Source organism: Sebastes fasciatus, chromosome 7, assembly GCF_043250625.1.
Source record: "Sebastes fasciatus isolate fSebFas1 chromosome 7, fSebFas1.pri, whole genome shotgun sequence".
Classification (NCBI taxonomy): Eukaryota; Metazoa; Chordata; class Actinopteri; order Perciformes; family Sebastidae; genus Sebastes; species Sebastes fasciatus.
In genome coordinates this window covers 5,984,271-6,001,324 of record NC_133801.1, presented here as the reverse complement: position 1 = coordinate 6,001,324, position 17,054 = coordinate 5,984,271, and the positions used below count along the sequence as shown (strand labels likewise).

Here is a 17,054-nt window from a genome sequence, read left to right as displayed (position 1 = left end):
TTACCAATTTTTTACCAATCGAGAATTGATAAAAATGATCAATAATCCCTCCTAAATACCACATTAAGACACCGAGACCTGGAGGAACACCATAGAAAAAGCCATGCTGTGATTTGGGAACAAAAACTTTTGACATTTGGAGATTTCTGCAAGAATTGCATTTTTCAGCCTTCATCTGTAGTTTTTGGGGAACTGTTCTTTTAAGTCAAGTAATACGGCAGAGAAAAATGAGGGTTTACCATCTTCTTTGGCATCCTCCTTCACCAAGCAAACATCCCTTTACTTACTCTATATATTCTCTCTCTCCAAAGCAGAAAATCCAAGACGAGGACTTTTGGGAAAAGTGACTGAAGCGTAATGGTAACTATCCCGTGATATTATGGTGATAAACATGTTCTAGTTTCTTTACTCCTCTATGACAGTTAACTGAATATCTTTGAGTTGTGGACAAAACAAGACATTTGAGGCCGTCATCTTGGGCTTTGGGAAACACTGATCGCAATTTTTTTTCTGACATTTTTATCCCCAAACGACTAATCGATTAATCGAGAAAATAAGCGACGGATCAATCAACAATGAAAGTAATCCTTAGGTGTAGCCCTATCTAGATCTGCATCACATTGTGCCTGTCAGATATATGGTTTTTATTCAAGTGCAGTGTTTGATGAGAAAATAATGTGTACGTTATAAAATGCCATGTACCGTTAAATGTTATGGAGCCAGATGTGCAGCAGATCGCTGGCTGAAGTGCTTCCAGCTGTTGCATTAGTGACATTATTTGGTGACAAATTAGGACCATTTTCACAACAGACTTTTGAGTATTAAAGACGTGTTTAAAAGTGTTAGCATGGACTTTATTTAATGAATTAAAAAACCAACATAAAAAAACATAAACAAACCAAATATATATTTTGTAAGTCGAGGCGAGTCTGACACCTCGGTTTGACTGACAGACAGAGAGCGAGAGAGGGGGGGCAGAAGGTGAATGATAAATGCTGCAGGGAATGGAGAGAAACATGCAGATACACACTTACATGCACACATTCCCCCAATCAACACCTTCAGGGAGCTGTCTAACACACACACATGCTGGCAAAAGCCGTGACAAACGCACACGCACACACAAACACACTCATTCATTTGCCTTTGCTTTCTATCACTCCACAGACAGTTAAGTGACAAATCTGAGAAACAGGCTTCGTTCGTGTGTATATTTAGATTGTGTTTGAGCCTGTGTGTGTGTGTGTGTGCGTGCTTGTGCATCATCTCACCCACGGGCCGTCTGTGTTCTTGGACCCCTTCTGTCATTCAGACACTAGTCAATGTAAATGAGTGTTAGTGTGTGTGTTTGTGTCTGAGAGCATGCATGTGTGCAGGCATGATTTCTCTGTACTTCTAAACATGCATGTGTGTGTGTGTCTGGCAGCAAGTGTATTCTTGTCTTTTTGGAGATGTAATTTAGTTTGCTCTTAATAGCTTTTTCTGCAGTGCACACACAGACACATACACAAACACACACACACACACACAGCCATGTACTTCTATCTTTGTGAGGACACTCATTGACCCAATGCATTCCCTAGCCCCTTATCTCAACCTTAACCATCACAACTGAATGCCTGACCCTTACCCTTACTCGGGGTGTCACGATTCTCCAAATCCACGATTCGATTTGACTTTTGATTTTAAGGCCACGATTCGATTTGATTTAAAATCAACATTGGTTTTATGCCCTGACAACTGTCATTTTCGCTTTAAAATTTAACTTTAAGTTACTTTAAAAAGAGAACTGAACTTCCTTTTTATTTAGAAAGTGTTTCAAAAAATTTGACTTCAACAGTCTGTAATATAAAAAGCTGCATATTTTCAATATCAGCATCTGTGTGACCCACCTCAGTACATAATCATTCATCTGCAGTGCATTACAATTGTACTGTAATCTACAAAATACTCATTTACTGTCACGCTTGTTTCTCTCCTCTCTCTCTTGTCTGATCGCGGTGTGTCACCCATGGGTGTAATCGAGGGCGGAGGGGGAGATTTGGACAGTCTGACGGCCCTCGGCAGTCCCGCTAGCATTTTGATCTCGCTATCATTATCAGCTGCTCTCATTCAACAATGTTGAGCTGACGAAACGTGCATGTAAGTTGAAATTCAACCATGGTGTTGTTCTGTCGGGAGATGCAGTGACTTAATGTTAAACCAAGTAAGAGTAGAAGAGCTGTGCTGAGTAAGGAAACTAACTAACTAACTAACTAATTAAAGTCCACTAGCCGCCAGGCTAATTCATGCAGTGCAAAATGCCACAGGCATGCAGGAAGTGCCCTGAGTATCATAACGACAGGGATAGCCCACATTTCCCATCATGCTTACCTAGTCCTGAGTGCTGGACTGAGTAGTTTAAGTTTGCTGTTTTATGTTCCAATATGCAAATGTTTGTAATGTAATGTGTATGTTCAGAGCATGGTGGCTTCTTATGTTGTGCTGGTTTACAGTTTTAACCATCTCTTGACAGCTGAATTATTTTATGGGAATAATAAATAATCAACCTGCTTTAGATTTCGATGGTCGAGATCGGAAGCTAATTTCGAACGATTTCCTATTTACAATCAGAATCGTGACACCCTTAACCTAACCTAAACCTAATTCTATGAGAGATAATGTTTGAAGAGATAATGTACTCACTTTCCAAACCCGTCCTCAATCTGAAGGTCTACAACTCTGGTCCTCACAAAGATAGCTGTACAAGAACACACACACACACACACACACACGCACACACACGCACGTGGGGACCCTGCAGACTGGTTGCTGCCTTTATTCTTCATGGCATGCAATAAGCAGCATGCTAGTTCCCAATCACTCTCATTGCCTTCTGACTCACCCTCTGCACCACTCTCCCCTTTCATCCCTCCCCTCCCTGATCCAATCATCCCTCGCTCCCGCTCTCCTCTTCCTCCTTCTTCTTCTTCTGCTGCTGCTTTCTGCTAATCACATTCAACCTCTGACTTTACCTCTCATCTTCTCCTCTCCCTCTCAGGCCTTATCTGCCACCCTCCACTCCTCCTTTCCACACTCGCTTCTTTCTTCACACCCTCTCTCTCTCTCTTTCTATCCGTTCTTTTCAGTCTTGCTTGCTCACTCTCTCCTCGGCGAGAGACGTAATGCCCACATACCTGCTGAGACTAATTTAGGTTTCCTTGGATACACAGTGCATCTAGCTCCTTGGCCTGGCATTAAGAAACTGTGGGTGAGTGTGCATGTGTGTGCTTGTGTTTATTTTGGTTTGGCCAATACAATGCATTTTGGACTGAAACTGCAGATACCAGATATTTAATGTAGATACAAATGTAAAGGGGCATTCCAGCAAATTTATTATTGCACTTTTATAAAATCGAGGTACTTGCAAGAGACGATGAGACTATGTTATTTGGGGTGAAAGAAAATATCTATATTAGGGCTGTCAAAGTTAATGCGATAACGTGTTAACGCAAATTTGTTTTTAACGCCACTAATTTCTTTAGCACTTCACACAACTTGCGATTTTTAGGTTGTAGCGGGCTCAGTTTTAAAGCAAGAGTGAAGATGCTGGCATCATATGAAACTAGGCAACCTAAGGAATATATTGGTTCCAACCATGTCATACTGGTGTGTAGTGAAGGAGGCTAAATAACGCTCCAAACCTACGCTAAATTTTGGCGAGGAAAAACTGGCATGGCCATTTTCAAAGAGGTCTCTTGACCTCTGACCTCAAAATATGTGAATGAAAAATCGATTAATGGATTGACAGCCCTAGTAAAAAGTAAAACTGAAATTAATATTGCAATAGTGTTTCAGTTTAGTTTTAGTTTTTTTTTTAAAGGATATAGTTTTTATTTAGTTTCAGTTTACTGCTTATTTTTGTTTTCGTTTCAGTTTTCGTTTACTATATTAACCTTGCTAACTGATGGCAGCCACAACTGGCCATCATTGCTATAACATCAATGAAAAAATCTACTCTTGACTTGCCTGAAATTTCTAATAAGGATAGACCTTGTTCATGTTGACATGTCACAGTAGAAAAACAGCTTCTCCAGAGGAAATATTGATCATTTGTTAGACGTTAAACTGGACTGTACCAAATCCATCACTTCAGAAGTAGAAGAAACTAAAGCACCAATTAGTCATTTCTAATAAAAGAACAGAAAGCCAACATATTGGTTTAACTGTAGCGTGATTATGCTGAAAATGAGGGCAGGAGGTATATAGAGCGAACACACACACACACACACACACCTTAGAGGAAAATCACTAACGGCGCAGATTCTTTGCAACCTCTCCCACATAAAACCCAATTATTCAAATCAGCCCCTCATTTGTTATGCAGGGTGACAGCTATATATGGGTGTAAAGGGTAAAAGAGCCTACCATTAATGCCTCGATTCTGCACAGTCATGCCAATGAGGCCCATTTTGTGTGTATGTGATCCCACATTCATTATGTAGCTTTATGCATAAGGGATAGATTCGATTAGGAACGGTCGACTGTGTTTAAAACCAACGTCTTAATTAGATTTGAATTAATTATAGATAGGCAAATCTGACTATTCAGCTCTTCTGCTTAAAGAGAAACTCTGAAAGATAGAGGGGGGGGCGAGATACAGTAATGTAAAGTATATACTGTATGTATCGTACAGTAAATACTGTTTGTACAGTACAGAACAAAGGGGTAAGTCAAAGGATTTTAAAGGTTGATGGGGCTGTGCGATATGACCAACATCTTCTATCCTGATATAACAGTAGGTCCTTTCATATCTCCATAACGATGTATATCATGATATAGCATGTTAGCATTCAGTTCTCATGCTCCATTTATCTGGAAAAAACTCCCAGAAAACTGCAGGTCAGCTGCAACTCTCACTTCTTTTAAATCGAGGCGGTGTTTTGCTTTGCATGTTACGTTAGTAACGTTTGTCACGTGTTTAGTAGTGACGGTTGTCACGTGATGTTTGTCGCATGTTTTCCGTACCAATGTTATTCTGTTTTCGTATGTGTTTAACTTAGTTTACGTACTTATTTTAAGCCCAACCATGACGTTTTCCCTTAACCTAACTAAGTGGTTTTGTTGCCCCCTGCTGGTACTGCACATTCATACAGGCGTGTAATATTCGCGTCTCTGCAAGGCAAAACGTGACACTAACACGCTATCTTCTGGTGGACAGGCAGGTCTATTACAATGCTTTGGCGTGATATTGGGTTGGGCAATACCAGCAGGGGGAAACAAAGCCACTCACTTAGGTTAAGGCAAGAAAACAACTTAGTTAGGTTAAGGGAAAACGTCACGGTTGGGTTTAAAATAAGTACGTAAACTAAGTAAAACACATGGAAACAACGTAACATCAGTACGAAAAACACGTGACAAACGTCACTAATGTAACATGCAAAACAAAACACCGGTCTTGAACACGGGTCTCCCGCTTGAAAGTTGTGTGTTTGTTGGTCAATAGAACAAATGAGCATTTTAAAGTTGACCAAATACACACAAAAGCCCAGCCTGGATTTACCTCGCCCTGCGTGAATCAACTGGGATTTCATTGAAATGAACTGATTCTGGAAATGAGCTATTTGTGCAGCTGCAGATAAAAGAGAAAATGAGAAAAGACAAGGCAGCACAGGAGAGAATAACGTTAAGTGGAAGAAGAAAAGGATGAAAACTAACAAGACAAATTGGGCCCTAAAGACAGAAAAGAAACATTGTTGGAGTAATAAAACCAACAATGCATCTGTAAATGTTTCCTCTATGGCCATCTCCGCTCCCTCAGCACGCTATAACTGTAGCATCTCCTTCTTGCTCTTCCCTCCCTGTCTCCCCATTCATCCATTCATTAATCCATCTAGCCGTCCCTCCTCCGCTTCTTCCTCCGTGTTAATGTGTTGTCTATGCTAATGAGATGTAAAAGGAGGTGATGTTTATGTAAATGTGCTGTAACGGCGTCGGCGTCGGTCCCGGGCGAGCAGGCAAAGCGCCTCGTCTCGCACTCAATCACTCCGTTTGCTCGTCGAGTAACGACGGTTGTGACACCCGTCTTATGGCTGCAGTACAATGTCTGCTTAATGAGGTGTAATGTGTACGTGCACACTCACACGCACACAACCCCACGCACACACACACAAACACATTAACAGGCCAGCACAAATACCAGAGTTATTATGCAAAAGCAGCCTCGCCGTTCCTCTTTAATCGCCTCCGAAGAGTGTGTGATGTATGTTTAACGTTTCTTAAGGGAGTAATTCTAAAACCCACACTCTCAACTGGGATATTTTTATGCATTTAAAAACAGAGAAAAGTCATCAAGTATCATCAAGTGGACTCGTTATAAATGTTGCATGTCTAGGATTTTACCAAGAGCCAAATGAGCTTTCTGTTTTGGGTCTTGGCGAGCGGCGGGGGCGGAGGCGTTAATCTGCTGTAAATCTGAGGCTAAAGTCTGAGGTCGGATGATGTTTCTTATGATTTTCAATTTAATTTTTTTTGTCTGGTGCTTCACCGCTATGTGTGGTGACCTCTTTTACTTTAGATTCTGTTCATGAAGTTCATGAATCATCTGTTTCTGGATGAGTATTGCTGCTGATACTAAAACTACTGCACTTGCTCGGTTCCTAATCCCACTTCTAAACGCACCATTACTTCTGGAGCTGGTTGACACCTTAGATCACAGGCTGGACTACGCTTGTAAACTGATCTCAACCTCTACTTCTACCTGCATGAAACACTATGACACTACTGGCGAGTGAAGGCTAGGAGCCTATCGCTGCATTCACACCAGATCAGGCGTTGCAGCGAAAACGCAGGCTAATACATTCATTTTGAATGGGGGTAGTGTGTTTGGGCTGCGGCTGCTGCAGGGGGTGCTGAAAAAAACACAACGGCTTGTTGCGGAAAAGTAGAAACGGAATCAACTTTTGGAGAAACACAACCCGACTTCACGCTGTGGTGGCCAACCACCTACCCAGCGATCCAGAGCTGTACAACCCAGCCATGAGGGAATAGAAGACGTTAATCGTCGCAGTTAATGGGCCATTAAAGTGACTCTCCCACACCGCCACACAACCCTACAGCGAATCGCTGCAAAGCCTGATCTGGTGTGAAAGCAGCCTAACAATCTATCAGAATATAAAGGACCTTTTCTGTCCCTGGTTAACATCTGGAGCAGACTCACTACTGTATCACATTGTTTAACTCTGAACACTGAACTTTTCACCGAACTCTTCAATCAATACATCTTAAACCCACACATTCAAAGATCAATACTTTAGCCCCAACATCAACTTTAATGAATGCATTAGGGTCTGAAGGCCCTGACATACCAGGCCAATGGCAGTCTGTCAGCCAATGTCGGGCCGTTGGTGAGCATGTGTGTAGGTTTTGTGGTGTTTAAGCCAATAAAGCACCTAAGTATCATATTAAAGTGAATATCACCTTGGACTTTGAGAAACTGGGATGGACATTTTTCACCATTTTCTGACATTTTATAGACCAAATGATTAATCAATTAATCTAGAAAATAATCAGCACATTAATCGATAATGAAAATAATTATTAGTTGCAGCCCCAGATATAAGCATAATAAATCATAGCCTCTTAAACCATTTACATTTTATAGTTTAATAGAAATGAAAGCCCCATAAATACTGGATTTTTAAAGCAAATATCAATATCAATATTTAGGGTTTTCCAGTGACAATTGGTTAATTTTTTACTTTATATTTTACATTTTTACAGTTGAAAACTAAACTTGTCAGCGGTGGAGAACATATGCAAATGTAAGATCTATAGCACCTCTGTACTGTAAATTCTTGTTACTGATTTGCCGACATTTATGCCAGCACAAAATATAATATACAAGTTAATATTGTCCGATATCAGCCAGGCCAATAGGAATGTCAAATAAATGTAAAGATTTTTATCATTTAAAATCTTTATGAATAAGACCAGCAGGTAGACAAAGTGGTTTAAAAGCAGCACATAAGTTCGAACATGTGAGACACTTTTTGAATAATTCACATCTAAACCAGACTTCTATGATCTGAAATGTGTGTTTACTTGGCATTAAAAACGTCTCTGAGTGGGACCAAATGTTTGAACTGATGATTAGATGCTTCTGTGCTATGATTCTCCATTAAGCAACAGTCAAACAGCAGTGATGTTGACAAAGATGATGAAGAAAATGAGCTGTGCATCAACTCCGAGGCTGGGTTGAAGAAGCAGCGGCGTGATTTCTCCAGTGGCAACACACACACACACACACACACACACACACACACGATACAGATGCATAGACACACAGATGGTGGCGCTGACGATGACAATAACAGTCCGTCAACGCAAGTGTGTGTGTGAGGAAGTTTGTGTGGTTTAAAATCTCTTTGTGTTTGTGTGCGTTTAGCTCGATCACACAGGGGAGAGGTAAGTCGTTTCATTTCCTGGATGAAAGCCTGGTGAACCAAAAGCCAAGGGACCTGCTGCGAACTCTCTGCAATGCTTCTCTCTTTCTCTTTCAATTGATTGTATCCGTCCAATCCCCAGACCTCTGCCATCAACTCCCCCTCTATCTCGCTCTTTTATGTCTTCCCCTCCTTCCTCTCCCCGTTAGTTTCTCCTCCCCTCTGCCCCCCTCCTACGCTAAGTTCCTCCACCTCCTTTAAATAATCCTTCCGTTTCCGCTCTGCATCCGTTCATTTCTCTCTTTTTATTCCGCCCGTCCAGCCTCCTCCCCTCCTCCACCCTTCAACCACCCATCTCTGCTGTTGCCGAGTCAGCACTTCCGTTCTGCAGTGCTCTGCAGACACACAAGTGCGCTGATTTCCATTTTTTTATCCTGGCGTAACCAATTTCAGAGCATTTCCATTGCACATGCATTTGCTATTCTTTAAATTGACAGCAACACACACACACACAGTATATACACATATGTATAGGTTACTAGCATGTGTGTGTGTATGCATTCATACATATGGAGGCGGAGAAATGAAGCAAACACACCATCAATCTTTGGAGGAACAAAAAGTAATAAAGGTTGCACACACGCTGCCCAGAGTTGATGGGAAAACCTACATGTATGTATGTGTGTGTGTGTGTGTGTGTGTGTGTGGCCATGCAACACAGTCTCACGGCAGCTCGTGAAATAGTCATGAAATATAATCTATTTGATTCATGTTAATAGACAAAAATTTCCCATTTATTCGTGATGCTAAGCACGACTTTCAACAACGTATTTTTCATGCTTTTTCCTACAAATGTTTCGCTCCAGTCTTTCCACAATAAAACTACTTAGTTAGGTTTAGGAATAGATCGACTTGGTTAGGTTTAGGCAACAAGACTCCTTAGATAGCTTTATGAAAAGATCGTGGTTTGGGTTAAAATAACTCCAGAAGTGCTGTAACTTAAGTACAGAAGTTACGTGACAAATAAATCAACGTTGACGTCTGGTTTCACACGGGACACCAACAACGGTCTCCTGGGCTAAAGTCTGGGGTTTTTTGATCCACTCATCCACCCCGACCTCCTCCCTACACGGCGTTCCCTGCTTCCCAGTTCACAATTACACGGATTACATACGAATTGATTTTGTGTGTGTGTCTATGTACACTAATATATACAATATATTTCGTGACTATTTCGCGAAAACTGCTGTGCGAGTGGGCTGGGCCGTGGCACATTCATCTGTCCTTAAGCAGCAGAACAGAAGAGAGACATTGATCATCAGGCTTGTCCGCAGCTTGCACCGCCTAATCAGAACCATTCATCTCTCCTACACACACATACACACACACAAACACACACACACACAACTAAACTAAGACGTTCAGAGCTCTTTATTACTTTCCATTAGCGCTCGGGGCTAGCTGTAATAAGGCCAGGCTGGGAGAGTTAGTCTTTTTTGGCACGGCGGTATGGGAATAATATGCACACAGAGATATTTTTCATGTTGGTTGTTGATTAATATGAAGCCAAAAGGTGAGTGTGTGTGTATGTGTGTGTTTGTGTGTGTCTGTGTGTGTGTTTGAAAACTGCAGCATCAGATGTTGGCTTTCTTTGCCATCACACACACACACACGCACACTCACGGTTGGAATCTGCAGAAACCAGCCGTGTGATTAACTGACGGCGGTATTAATACATCGCAAAGCGTGGGGGGACTTTTCTAATAGTTGGAGCAACACTTACTGACCACTTATCACAGATTAATGATGGAACAGTAATGCAGCAGTATTAGCTTTAGCACGGTTGAGGGTTGAGTAGTTGGTAGTTGACGGGGCAGACTGGGAATGATACGGACATTTTTATTTGCTTCTTTGTTTACCAGAGAAAAAGTCCCGGGCTGGAGCTTGCAGAACATACGGATACCCTGACCCTGGAGGACAAATAGACCACATCACATAGTTAAACACAAGCAGTGTGTGTGTATGTGTGTGTGTGTGTGTATTCATTTTATGGATACACAGTTTTTCCCCCCACATTTTAATCAAGTTTCCTTTCCTTTAATGCAAAAAAAAATGAAAAGAAAAATCTCTCTCTTTACCCATTTTTCTACATAACATCATTAGTTTGTGATTGATGTCAGCGCTGTGCACACTCAGCAGCGCGACAAATGAACGAGCAGCGGAGGAGGGAGGTGAAGAGGGACGGAGGAGTGATGGAGGACATCACTTTCCGAGAGGGAAGTATGATGAAGAGGAGGAGGAGGAGGAGAGTGGGCGATAACGAGGGAGAAAATAAGATGGAAAAGAAGAAAATATCGAGAGAGAAGAGGCAGTTTAATAATGAGTGTGGGTAAAGATCATGATCACGGAGAGTAGAACATACATCAATATTGTGCTAATGGATGCCACTAGGTCATATTTATTTTTGAAATTGACCATTCGCTGAACCACGGCCAAGAACAGCGACTGTCTAATCATAACTTATTAACCATAACTAGGCACAGTAGGCTTTGAAGTTTTAGTAGGGCTGTCAACGTTAACACATTAACGCGTCAATGCAAAATTGTTTTAACGCCACTGATTTCTTTAATGCATAATCGGCTCAGTTTAAGAGCTAGAGTGACGATACAGGCATCATATGAAACTAGAAAAACCTAAGGAATTCATTGGTATCAAACATGTCATACTAGCTCATCGGAAAGGAGGTTAAATAACGCTCCAAACGTACGCTAAATTTTGGTGAGGAAAAACTGTAAAAAAACTGCCATATTCAAAGGGGTCTCTTGACCTCTGACCTCAAGATATGTGAATGAAAATGGGTTCTATGGGAAATACTGAATGACATTTTTAACTATTTTCTGGCATTTTATAGACAAATAAAACGAATCGATTAATTGAGAAAACAATCAACAGATTAATCGAAAATAAAAATTATCGTTAGTTGCTTTGTTTTTAAAAGTTGGTGCCATTTATTTCTCCCATAGAAATCCAGTTTTTTCACGAAGATGATGAAAAGAAAAAAAGTTTTCCAATCTCATCCAGGTCGGGATACAAACCTGCAAACTATGAGAAAACACTGTGTGTGAGTGAGTGTTGTGTATTGGCTCTAGGCTCACTGATGATTAGAGAGTAATAACTCACAACATGGGACCTAGATGGATGAAGAGAGAGAAGGAGAGAGAGAGAGGGAGAGAGAGGGGGATACACCAACACAGATTATACCCAGTAGAGAAGAGGGGGTGGTGGAGGAGGTAATGGACTGCAGACAGAGAGGGACGTGAAGAGAGCCGAGCGGTAAGAAAGGATGGAGAGGAAAAGGAAGAGAAGAGAAGTCACCGGGGTGGAGGAGGAAGGAGAGGAAAAATGAAAGAAGAATAGGAGGAGATTAGGAAAGGTAGAGAATAGTTAGAAGGAGATAAGGAAAGGGGGAAAAGGAGAAGAAAGTGAGGAGATAGATAGAGGACGGGGAATAGAAGAGAAACAGCAGTACATCATATTTGACAGATATGGAGGATTTAAAAAACAAAACCAGGGTTTTCCCTGAGTTTCTGAGACTTTGTTTCCTGCATTCTGGTGAGGAGATAGATATATAGATAGATAGAAGACTGGGAATAGAAGAAATGCAGGATCAGAGGACACGAACAAGAGGGAATTATGAGAGGAAAAGGAAAGGAAAGGACTGAAGAGTGAAGAGCAGAAAAGATAAAGCAAAATCGAAACACAGAAATAAAAAAAAGCTGCAAACTAACCAAGAAAGTTGGACGCTGACTTCTTCGTGGCCTTTTGTGTTTAATAACCATTGATTTTACAGTGAGAGGAGCCGGCTGTAAAAAGCCACCCACAATCCAAACACGTAAAAATTAATGACGGCATTAATAAAACTTTGGCCTGCATGGTTACAGCGGCAGTAAAGACTGGCAACAACTCTCTCACACACACGACTTATTGATTTATAAAACTGTAGCACCTCTGTTGACAAATCCACCTCACACTGCAGTTAATTAAGAAATAAATCTGCTTTCACTGTGTCGAACCACTGACTCAGAGTTCAGTATTAAATTGGGTATATTACAGTATGACGCTCACAAAACAACCATTAGAAAATAAGAATCTGTTTCAGTCGGGTGAATCAATCTGTTTTCTACATAAAAATTTCATATTTTAATAGACATGCATTATTTAAATATTAGTTTGGGGAATTTCGTTTCATTTCTTTCCTGTCTTTACCAGTTTATTATATTTCTGGCAAAACAACTCACACCGAACCATGAATTCCCCCTGCTCTCCCTATTCTTCAACCTTTACTGTCTCGCTTTTTGAAAATCACCCGTTAGGCTGAGAGAGAAACTCAACCTGAGTACGGCATTACTCTTTAAAACAGCTCCCAGCAGATTTAGAAACTTGATGACTTTGGAAACTGTGTGAGTCCCTATGTGACGGCGTCACTGCTGGAAAAGCTGGCTCGCCACTTCTCTCCTCGCTGCCGAGAGAAGACAGGTAGACCTGTCTGTCACAGTTTTATGTGACCTCTTCTCTCCACGTTAATGTGTAAAACTGTCATCGTTGAAACTGAATAATGTACCCAGAATAGGATTCTTTCAGTCAAACGACACACTGTGCAAAACTAATAGATACATTTAGCAGAATGAATTAATGGAACATTGTCATTGACAAAATTATTATTTAAATAATAGTAAATAAGGGTACCAACCAGACATTCAATGACAACTATCGGTACTACAGTTTCGGTGGTAAAAGTACACTTAATATTTTAAGTGTGGGGACTTTAAAGGGATAGTTTGGGTGTTTTCAAGTTGGGTTGTACGAGGTACTTATCCAGATTGGCTGATTGACTCAATTAAAAACCTTGAAATTCAAATGATTAGGAAATAAATTAATGTATTATGTAAATATTTGCTTTGATTAGAAAACAATCTTGGCATCAGTAGTTATAATTATGTATTAAAAGCTGCTTAGAGCTGGTGTTAGGAAGTTAAACAGCTCATAATTCCCTCAATATCTATTTTATATTACTGTAAAAACGTCTCTTTCAAAACAACTGGATTTATTCAAGTTTCTCAAGCAAAAATTTAATTTTACGAGATTACATTTCAACACACGATGTCAACGTTATAAATTACCTTCGCCCAGTACTCATTTTCACTGAATGGAGCCTGAACGCATCATAATGTAACGCCTCACGATGTTAACGTTAGCCGTTAGCTCCGTTATTTAGCCAAGCAGGACTGTGCTGCCCACCGGCTGCTAACAGCTAACGGCGACTAGAAAGCATTATTACACGTCTTTGTTGAATACTCAATTCCGATTGGTCTGTTATTTCTTTATAGCAGACCGTTGCTATGTATAACAGACCGTTGCTATGGGCACAGTTCTGATGTTGGACTCTGATGGACCGTTTTTGCGTCAAATTATTGATTTCTTAAGTAAGTAGCCGTGTAATAAGAGGGATAATGTACAGCTAGCGGGTCGTTGTTGTGAAATAAACACCTTCTGGGTGATGAGAGACCCCGACGCGGAACGGCATCGCCCTGTCGGGGTTCATTTCACAACAATAACCGACTCGCTGTACATTATCCCTTATCCTTAGTCGTATCCCCAAAAATAACTCCTCAGTTCAAATTAACAAATCAACCGTTCCTCGTCCATTGCGGCGCTTTCAAAGCGAACGACAGGAATAAATAGAAACGGCATTCTCAGGAAAGACCTCATAAAACACGATGGCCTCAAAGTAACTTTTTGAGGCCATCGGGCCATGGTTAATGTCCAACCCTGGAGTGTCTGTCTTGACGAGCAATGACACTAAAGACAGCAGCATCCTTCAGCTGTCCAAAGCCCATCCCATAGTAGCCCGACAGATGGAGACGAATGTCTCCGTTTGGCGGCGTTCCCGCCCTGGCTGTACGTTGGAATCACCACAGGAACCCCTAATTTATACGTCTGGCACCTTGGGACAGATGTATGAATATTAGATTTGATGTCACCATCTCAAAGCTGCATTAAGGGAGCCATCTTGGCTCGACCTGCTGTTCCAGAGATGACAAAATCAATGTAAGGGAACACTGCGGCCAGTGACCACTCTCTCTCTCTCTCTCTGCTGACACACACATGGACCAGCGCCACATCCTCTGTAGTAAAAGCAAATAGACATCTGAAGTCACACACACCTACACACACACACACACACACACACACACAATATGCTCGAGTGGCACTGAATCAAATATTGATCAGTGGCCCAAGTCTCCTTGGTTACTTGATATATTAAAGTGAAAGTTCCCCCTCGTTCTCTCTCTCTCTCTCTCTCTCTCTCTCACACACCATCAACCACACAAGCAAAGGTTTAACACTGTGTGTGTTTGTGAGTCAGTTGTGTTACTTCCTGGACTTGGCTGGTAGCTGCATGTGAATGACGTCTGAACACCCCCACAGTGCGTCACCGTGGTGTCCAAAACACACCGGCAGGACACACAAACTCACGCATGTGATCAAAATGCATGTATGTAAATGGCGAAGCTGCGTGTGTGTTACAATCATTCCAGCAGGTTTCACTGCACTTGTTGATTTGATAAATGCAGTCCATGCTGCAGCGAAGTGTGTCATATACCATAATGCAATCACGCAGTCTAAAGGTGCATTATCACAGCGATACTTCAGAAGCTTTAAATGTTTAAAGCCACGGGTATAAAATATAAAAGAAGCTCTCAGTTGAAAGGAAGGAGATTTCTTTATAATGTCAGTGGGTGCATAACTTAAAGTATAAGTGGATTAATCACGCTTTAAGTTTCTGGAACTGGATGTTAATTACAGACCCAAAAAGTGAATACCACTACACCCAGAGTACCTATTTGGGCATTTTGTGCCTTATTAGACAGCGCCAGATGACAAGAAACGCAGGAGTGGGAGATGCAACAAAAGCTGGCCAGCCACGGGGACGCTCCACCACACAACGCTTGATTGACACTTAAAATAATCATTGCTGGCACCCACCATGGTTTTGATTTGTGTGTTTGTTTTTAGTTTACAGAGAACGGTACAACCAGCAGAGCAGCGCTGTGGGTGTGTGTGACCAGTATGACTGTTGATGAAGAGGCAGATAGCAAGGGCAGGCCTTCACTTGAAACACTACACCCGACAACTGAAACTGACTCACTGACTTTAAACAGCATTAAAGGGATAGTACGGGTGTTTTGAAGTGGGGTCGTATGAGGGACTTATCCATAGTCGGTGTATTGCCTACAGTAGATGACGGTCGGCACGTCCCCAGTTTGGAGAAACAGACAGGAGTACCGTACGGAAGCAAAGCAATGTACTGCTGTGGACAGGGGCAGCAGCAAAATTAATTTCAGACACCTAAAAGAAAGGCTCACCTAAAAAAATCAGTTTAAGTGTACACTGTATTTAGAATATTTCCACTGGTTTACCTCGCCGTCAGACAGCTATGCAGTCTATGTTGCCGACGGGGAACTGAAACCGTTGTATCCGTCTATGCTCTCGCCAAAGCAACCAGACTCCATTGAAAAAAAATAGTAATTTTACCTCGCAGAACAGAACAGTTCTTTTTCAATGGAGTCTGGTTGCTTTGGCGAGAGCATAGACGGATACAATGGCTTCAGTTCTTCGGCGGAAAAGGCTGTGTGATGGCGAGGTAAAGCGATGAAAATATTCTAAATATAGCGTACATTTAAACTGATATTTTAGGTGAGCCTTTATTTTATGTGGCTAAAATAAGTTGTGCTGCTGCCCCCGTCCACAGCAGTACATTGCTTTGCTCCCGTGCTGGTACTCCTGTCTGTTACTCTAAACTGGTGGTGTGCCGACCGTCATCTACTGTAGGTAATACACTGACTATGGAGAAGTACCTCATACAACCCCACTTCAAAACTCCTGAACTATAACTTTACTAAGTAGAGAAAACATGGTTCTCCTTCCATCTTTTTATCCCCCTCTCAATTACTTAATTCTCCCTTAATGTCTGTTGGTTTATATCATTCTTGTTTACGAGGTAGTATTGTTTGTTTTACAATCCAATAAAAGGTAATTCAAAAATTTTAATTCTGGATGCGTTTTTCTAATCCTTATTAAACTGCTGTGAAAACATGTCAGAAGGGATTAGGAGGCCGGGAACACACACAGCTGCAGGTGCACTCGTATGCTCTTATGAGCTCACATACTTCAACACGCAGGTGTGCACCAGACACATGAACCTGCACCCCACGCCACGGTCCCCAAAGTGGCATCACGGGAAGCGTCACTGGTTAACAAGTACGCATGTGTCGGTTTGTGTGCGCATGCGTGCACGTGTGTGTGTCCCCGTGACAAAATGTGTCCACCCCACCTGGACCTGCCATCAGCCTATCGGGTGCTTTTCTGCTCTGCACGCCATTTCAATCCAGCTATCCAGCACACTACCAACGGATGGGTGAGAGGATGAAGAATATAGAGAGGAGGAAGACGGGAGGAAAAGAGTGAAGGAGGGGAAGGAAGAAAGGGGAGAGATGAGGAGATGAAAACAGAGGAGAGGAGACGAGGAAAGGAAAAGGAAATAAAAGGAGGAAAAGAAAGGAAATAAGA

General features: G+C 41.6%; 1 protein-coding gene across 8 annotated transcripts in view; it reads right to left on the bottom strand.

Annotated features, from left to right (window-relative positions):
* LOC141771212 (chloride channel protein 2-like) overlaps positions 1-17,054 on the bottom strand; it is a 165,680-nt gene that overhangs the window by 83,980 nt on the left and 64,646 nt on the right. For 5 of the 8 annotated variants that reach the window (XM_074641231.1, XM_074641232.1, XM_074641234.1 and 2 more), the window contains exon 3: positions 10,343-10,393. The exons of the other annotated variants lie outside the window; for them this stretch is intronic. In XM_074641231.1, coding sequence (XP_074497332.1) covers positions 10,343-10,393 — 51 coding nt within the window. The remainder of the gene's footprint in view (positions 1-10,342; positions 10,394-17,054) is intronic. 8 annotated transcript variants of the gene reach the window in all.